This window comes from Halyomorpha halys, unplaced genomic scaffold, assembly GCF_000696795.3.
Source record: "Halyomorpha halys isolate HHAL.00 unplaced genomic scaffold, Hhal_1.1 Scaffold599.1, whole genome shotgun sequence".
In the NCBI taxonomy this organism is placed as follows: Eukaryota; Metazoa; Arthropoda; class Insecta; order Hemiptera; family Pentatomidae; genus Halyomorpha; species Halyomorpha halys.
Genome location: NW_027108603.1, coordinates 485,485 through 494,057, shown reverse-complemented (window position 1 = coordinate 494,057; position 8,573 = coordinate 485,485). Strand labels below are relative to the sequence as shown.

Here is an 8,573-nt window from a genome sequence, read left to right as displayed (position 1 = left end):
GCCCTTCTCACGACTTCGTCTGGTCCCAGTGCATCCTGACTGTGGTGCTGCTTCCTCGTCCAAGCCTTCCTGTAGAGTCTGCCTGCTGACGAAGTCCTCCTCCGTCTAGCCCTTCCTGTAGAGTGTCCTGTTCTTCTCTTGTAAATTCCCTCTCTGTATTTTTCTCCCACTTCTCTTTTAGGGCGTTACCTTATTTTTAAATCTCTTCTCTGATTGGTTATCGATGTCCGAAGACTCCCGAGGCAGGCGTCCCCCTCCTCAGGGCCGAGGATGTGTAACAAAAAAGTTTGACTCTCCAGGAAGGATCTGGTTAATTTGATTCTGGTCCCTCGTCCTAACCTATTTTCTGCTTCGATACTTAAAGGTTAGTCTATCTAATTTTCTCAGGGGCCTCTGGTAATGTGACAAACTTAATACAGATGTTTCCATATCCGAGGATGCTAAAAGCTTCCCAGAAGGATACCCTAATCAGGGGCAGATGACGAAACACCTTAATAAACGACATATTGTTGAAATCATGGCTAATTCCTCGATACATAGCACACATGCCTATTGTCAGTGAATATTGATCCTTCCATTGTATCGCAATCCGTACTTTATTAAACTAATCAACTTCTTAATAGTCATATATGTATAATACTATATCTTAGTTATTTGTAAAATTTCAAGAATAAGTTTGGATTTTTTGTTTATAATGGTTTAATAAATACTACTTGGTCAAATTAATAAGTATGGAACTCATTGGAAGCAGAAAGCTGTTCAATTTGTTATACCATAACATTTTCTTTAGAACAGTTTATAAGTTACAGGCCAACAAATAATGTAAGTAGTTACTTTATTAAATGAATTAGCTAATTATTTACAAGGTTATTAGGACTGCCAGAAATATGTTATAGAAACTAACATCTACACACAGTGTAAGTGTGATAGAAACTAATTTTTGATATTATTTACACATTTATTTTACTTTAAGTGTATTTTTTTTCTTATAATGATTTTGCATTTTGTTTTAATGATCATTTAATTTATTTTTGAGTAAATATGGGGTGAATGTGCCCATCTGTATATATTGCTATGTATCGAAGTTTTAATATTCTGACAACAACAATATGGTAAATGTCGTTATATGATTTAACCACATCTACAGCTTTTGCCAGTTAGCAGCACGATTTGATCCAACGATACAAGTTGGCGATACAATAATAGATTCTAGTAGTAGGCCATTTAGAAAGGACCACTAAATGGCCTACTACTAGAATCTACAATTCTAAATAATATGAAATTTCATTAGCAACAGAAACTATAGTGATATAGCAATATGACTGATACCAAGCCGAAGGCTGATTAAAAGTTTTTTGTTTGGTGCAATAATGACTTCCAATTTTTAAGCTTCTTCTCCTATTCTGAGAAAAAGAGAGCGGATATTTCTCCAAGCCCTTCATTATCTCTCCAAGGCCTAGCGCGAAAATAAGGGTAATATAAATAAACCCAAAAGTTCATTAAAACCATCAGATTATTTACTCTGGTGCGAATCTCATTATAAATAATCATCAAATAATTATCATAACTATTCTTATCGTTATCATAAATTGCCATAATCCTTATCAAGAAATATCTTAAACTTTCATAATTACCATTAATAATCATCTTTTATAATCTAAAAATGTAAATAACTAATCCTTTTTTATTTTGATTACTCTTTTAATTTAATACAACAAGATAAATAATAACCACCCGTATTTTTTGCACTTATATTTAAATAACAAAAGAGAGCGGGGTTTAGATTACTTTTTAATTCTAATATAAATATAATTTAAAAAATAACTCTCTTAAAAACTAATTTGGAAAACATTTTTTTTAATTTAACAAATTCAGTATGAGGAGCTACTTCCTTTTTTCTCCAGTTCCTCAAATATTAACTCATAGTGACTTCATAAACCTCCTACTTAAACATCTATCCGTACCCACTTCTCATATTAAATGAAAAATATAATTAAAAAAAGAACTCTCAAGATTGAACCAAATTAAATGACATAAATTTTCGCTGTATTATTAGCAAAACTACATACTCCATAGTAAGAAATATACATTCCAAATTAACTCCAAAAACTCATCTATGTAAAAAAAATAAGAAATTTTCAAATGTTAGTAAATACATAACATTCCCTGGGTAAGTAATTTATACAATTAAAAATTGTTTGTAAAAACTGGAGTACTCGGGGAGTACAGAATTTTTTTTATAGATTGTTACTTTTCACTATGTACTTTGCTTTAATAATAGATCTCTGAGACTTAATCCTTTTTTCCAAAAAAATATTGCTATTCCTTCGAAACGTCTGAAAGGATTCTTCTCTTCAGTCATTGAACTAAAACTAGTCATTTCTAAATCATACTGTTCTTAATCAATACATTTCAAAGTACTTAGTTAAGAACTTGAATATTCAGGCAAAGAACCATAACTATGTTTTATTCAAAGAGTAAATTGATTAAAATATATCTCTGTATTAATTTCTGTTTAAGCCTTCTTAATTCGCTGTTTAATCTACGTTCAAAGACCTCGTAGTCACAGGTGTGGCAAAACATAAATAAGAAGAGCAAATGAGCAAGTTTTGTCCTAACGACCGTTCTCCACAATTTATTTGGTATTTTAACTGAATCTCGGATTTTATGGAACAAAGGAGTTATAGGAAAAATGCATTAAGGAGATGTTGGATTAATATGTGCATACTGAGTTGTACTTAGGTTCAGGACAATAGACATGACAAAGTTTGTTTTAAATGGGATTATCTAATCTTACTCCTTTCTATTGCAAGAACTAGGCTGCAGACGGAGTCATAGAAACTATGTGATGGTTATCTGTGTAAGGGCTGTATGTTAGACCTTACAAACAAACCTACAAAACTAGCAAATTGTTAAAGTTTGTAAAATTTACCGTCAAACAACTATTACTCGGTATTTGCTGAACGATCTCTTCGGTGTTTACATCTGTAATACTATAAGTATTAAGTCTGTGTATGTAAAAATATATATACGGGTTCAGGCTCAAAACAGCCTTTGCCCTAGGTTTAAAAACATGGTTTCTTGGTACTAGTACAATAAATATTAGAAGAAAATCTTTCCATGCAAACCCATCCCACTAAAACCCCTTTTTAGCGACGGTCCTACATGTTTGCTTAAAATGGGATAAGGAGACTTGACATATTTTCAGTTTTAGTACATAAGTGCCTTCACTAAGGAGTAATGACTACTTTTTTGCAATCTTCAACTACAGTAGGTTATAAAGTGAATTAATTATTATAATAATTACATTTTTTTTTTTTTTTTTTAATTTCATAGTTATGACCTTTTTAAAAGGAACCCTTGAAATACTCAATGTCCGTTTCTCATCAATAAAGAAAGATGTATTCCACCACGAATTCTTATATCATAATGATTCATTCATCTAATTGTTTATACATGGTAGCTAAAGGGTTTTAAAGATTCAAAAAGGCCAAAAGGTCGAAGATAAAATAAATATATAGTTTATAACTTTTAATAATTATGGGTTTAAAACTGTATGATACTACTGCCAAAATTTATATTGGTATTGTCCAAAGGAAATATACGTTGTGCCGTGAACAACCAGATTTTTTAAAATCATATAATGGATTCAATTATGAAATGAAATAATTATATATATATACGGATCATTCAATATTTCAATTTTAAAAATTAATATCATATATATTTTATATAAAGATGAATAATAAATCAATCAAAAATTATATGAAATAAACTATCCATGTACACCTGAAAGGTCTCAAATTTTCTAAAAGGGTATATTTTTAGGCGATAGTTAATTGAAGGGAGGTTATAGAACTTGGCTAAAGTAAACTTTGGTGTGCTGATTAAAAGCAAACATGTTTAGAATCTGATGATTTATTCTAGGGGCTTACCCGGAAAGCTAGGCTTAAGGTCAAGTATGGTCGTCACTACTTTGTCATTGTTTTGGGCTATATTTTATGTTCAATCATGTCCGCTTTACATTAGAAAACGTCAACCAAATCCACAAGTCAGTATTGCTTTTCACTGTTCTATCTCATTTTCCATTTTCTGAAAATAAATTATTCTTTTACGCAAATGTTTGTTGGATTTCTCTTAATTCATAGGGATAACGATAATTACCCATAATAAATTGTAAAAAAAAAACGAAAGGGCATAAATTAAATAAATCCATGGCAATAATAATTCAAAATTTACTATCATCTAATTTATACCTTCAGGCTGACTTCTGTAAATCGATTAATTGTGAACAATGTGGCTAACGTCAAGGTTAGAAGAGCTGCCACACAATTTCAGAACCCCAGAAATTACTAAAAGTTTTTGTATTAATTTTTATATTTGGGTTTTCTTTTTCCAAGACAATTTTTTTTCTGATTACGATAAAAAATTAATAGAAATAATTTTTGTGAGATTTTAACTAGGACCTGATTACAATAACAACTTTTTTTCGGAAAGCTATAGGGTGTTTTTTTAAGCCCGATAGAACTTGAAATTGTAAAAAATAACACAAAAAATTAAATTGTAATCAAAATTTTTTTTTTATTCGAAAGATCAATACGTGACATTAACATTTGAAAATGATTTCGGGCATATGGGCACCGTGGCTGTTCTTGACAAAGCGCATTCTGTAAAATTGTGTTCAGCGATGAGGCGCATTTTTGGCTTAACGGGTTTGTTAATAAGCAAAATTGCCGCATATGGTCGTGCGATTTGACACCTCTCGATTATTTCCTGTGGGGCTACGTGAAGTCACTGGTTTATGCTGATAAACCAGCAACAATTGACGCCTTGGAGGCCAGCATTGTTCGTGTTATTCGTGACATACGGCCAAAATTGGACGTCCAGAATGCGCTTCGTCAAGAACAGCCACGGTGCCCATATGCCCGAAATCATTTTCAAATGTTAATGTCACGTATTGATCTTTCGAATAAAAAAAAAATTTTGATTACAATTTAATTTTTTGTGTTATTTTTTACAATTTCAAGTTCTATCGGGCTTAAAAAAACACCCTATATATGAAAATAAAGTCAAGATGTATTTGAATGTTAAAAATGTTCCTCTCGACAGCCTAAGCAACGAGAGTTGAAGTGGGCATTGCAAATAAAGCAGTAAAAATATCGTATTTAATGTGAAAAGGCTTACGTCAATGGTTGCACCGTTGATGGTGAAGTTCTTGAAGGGCGGTTTCCTGCCTTCGATGTACTGGAAGAACTTGATGCCTCCCTTGAGCCAGTCAACTTTGTGCAGAAGTTCCTGTTGGACTCCATGCTCGCAAGTGAGCCGAACGGACGATCCAACGCTAGCGTAATGAGGACCTCGTACCTTCACGCTGAAGCAAACTCCTCCTAACAAACAACAAAGCAAATATTCCATTATTGGAGTTCTCAACGTTGTATTCAATCTAACTACGGTATTTCCAACCCACATTCAAAATTAAATCTTCATGTCACTCTCATTATATTGATGATGAGGTTTGATCTATACTAAATTAGTTGCTAATTAGATAAATTTATCATGCTGATTACAAGGGATCTTGTAATATCATTTGTAGATTATCATTAACCCATCAAATACTACCCGACTTCGGCGAAGCCAAAATGAGGTTATTGCGTTAACCTGCTCATTTGTAGGTTTGTACAATTTTTGAGGCGGTTCAACCCATTTTTAAGTTACATGGCTTAAATTATCAATGAGATCACGTTATTTGAGCTCATAACATTGAAAAATTATTGCATTAAAACATATTCTTCTGTTGCTTTGTAACTATTGACATGAATGAAATGAGCAACCAATTTTTAAGTTCGATGTCTCTAATTACTCAGTAATGTCCTAGGATTGTTTTGAAATAATTTGAGTTCAAAATATTTCATAATATTTCTTCACCTTCTTAAATAATAGAGTGGCAGAGAAACGGACTAGTCAAGGCATATAACTTATTCTATTCTACTCTGCAGCTCACTAGTTTTGTTTATCTCTTTTTCATTTCTGAGTAAATATTGCTAATTTGAAAATAAATTAATAAAGCTATAACATTATTCTATTTTATAACTACATTATACCTACTATGATTGGGATAAACGGGGGATAAAAAAATAAATTCATAAAAATTAGTTTAATAAAAAACCAACTACGGTAACAACCCCATATAATAAACGGAATGTTATTGCATATCTTCTGAAACATACTAGTGAATAGTAAAAATAACGAAACTTAGTATAGCAGTTAAGTGCCACTTCGGCTCTTTGTAGGTATATTCAATCTGTGCGTGTAATTAGAAAGAAAGCATATAACTGTGTTTTCCGAAGAGTGTAGAGTTTCGTTCATATGTGGAAGACATCAAAGTTTCATTATTTAAAGACATCACTAACAATCCACAAATACGTTTAAGAAGATATACAATAACATCCCGACTATTAGAACGAATAGGATTATCAGATTTTATGAGATTATATATATATAACTCTAATATCCCAAGTTAAATTAATTTCAACAAGATTCTTCAAATGTATGATTTTGGAGAATCATTTGGAGGTTTAAGTTTATTAATAGGAGGGATGTTTATATTTTTCTATGAAACTGAATATAGGATAATATGTGTTGACGAGATTAATTAATTCAAAGATTTAATATTCAATGTATGAGTACCTTAGATCTATCTATAAAGCTTTGGTTTGTACATGGCCGCTGATAATATAGATTTTCAATATTTGCATTGTCGATAAGCTTTCTCTTGGATAATAGGATTCCTGCGAAGGATACATTTAGGAAATATTAATTTCATAGATGGATCATCATAGAATTGAAATTACGAACTCCAACTTTCCAGAAGTTCGAAAGCAAATTTAACTAGCCCACTTTGTAATGGATAGGAAATAATAATAGAATCAAATTTTTTATATAAGTTATACAAATAGTAAAATAAAAATAAACAAACTAAAAATTATATAAAATATAGGAAAAGAAGTATGTAAATTAGTCTCAAATCGTTTAGAAGAACAATATTATAAAACTTCAAGGTAATGTGAACCTATCATTTAAATGAAAGAAAAAAAACTAATATAAAATCAAACAAATTAACAACTCGTTTATTATGTAAAAATAAAAAAAATGGGTTAAATGAATTAGAGGGGGTTTAGTTTATAAATACCATGCCATTAGTATTTGTAACAAAATAAAAAAAAAAGAGTGGCTGGTTCACCTTATATTTATGTAAGGGGGTCCACGCCACTGTCAAATCTTCATAAAGTCGTTTTGGAAAACGAGGTTTTGAGGTGAAGTTAGTGCTACGGAAGTAGTGGGAAATGTCCGCCCGTCATGAAAGTATTCACTCAGAAGAGGAGCCTACGCGCATGGGATCACTAATTTCAATCAATTTTTTTTTGGTGATTTTTAGTCAAAAATTATTACATTACCACTGAGAAAAACAATACTTACATGTTTTAGAATTTTTTATGTTATCGCCTACGGCTTTTGCGTTGCATGTATTTAATGGTTATATATATACCAATACATTTTTTAAAATATAGAATAAGAGCAAAAATGAGTTCAAGTGTACAAAAAATTACAAAAACCAAGGGTTGCTTCCAGTAGTCCAAACCAATTTTGTTTTAGGAAAAATCAAGACAGATTCAGGTTTGGCGTCATTTGAAATCCTTAAATACGAATTTTCATACATATCAGAAATTAGAAATGTTTGGTCTTGATTTTTGGAAAATATTTTTTTTAGTAGGGCTTCCCCACTTTGTAGGGCTTCATCAGGTCTAAAAGATACAAAAAAAAAACTGAGAATATTACAACAATAAGAAGTGGGGCGAAACGTCGGACATTAAAATAGTTTTAAACTATTTGTTCTTTTTATGACCGCAACCCTGACGATCTTCAAATATTTAAATTTTTACGGTCAACGTATTTGTACATACTCTCAAACGTTCTAATCTGAACGTTGATATCTCCGGTTCTAATCTGTTCACGAAGTTCCGGAGAACTATCTGATCTTGGAACAATTGGACGAGCTGCGTAAGCAACGATTTAGAAACAAGAAACATGCATTGCAACTCGCGCATCTGCGGAAGCTTTGCTGCCATTGCCCGCTAGGAAGCAGGGTTGTAGACAATTGTTTTTTGTGGGTTGTAAAGCAAAGAGAGATGGTTACTGCAGCCGACGTATATAATGAATTTATTTTTATTTTATCATACAATTTATTATAGTTAAACAATTCCAAGATCATATCGTGCCCTGGATAGTAATTTACTATTGATTAGGCACTTGGCAATGTAACTGATCCATTTTGGACAATGCTCCAATCCTCAAATAGGAATCGATCTCTTATTTATTGCAATTAACAACGAAACCTAAATTATTTCACCGTAATATTGATTCAAATACCTACTGATGGCATATTTCTACAGTTACATGCTGTCCAAGAACTCATTAGCTATTGTTACCACGATCACGTCATCACCATATATATCAATAATGAACAGGAATCAAGACCTCTCATACTTTAATATAAAATATAAAACGACGTTTTA

The 8,573-nt window shown here is 31.6% G+C and overlaps 1 protein-coding gene across 1 annotated transcript in view; it reads right to left on the bottom strand.

The window, feature by feature from the left end:
* Positions 1–8,573, bottom strand: part of LOC106684654 (uncharacterized) — a 168,975-nt gene that overhangs the window by 67,411 nt on the left and 92,991 nt on the right. The window contains exon 3 of the mRNA XM_014426862.3: positions 5,185–5,387. Within this exon, the coding sequence (XP_014282348.1) occupies positions 5,185–5,387 (203 nt within the window). The remainder of the gene's footprint in view (positions 1–5,184; positions 5,388–8,573) is intronic.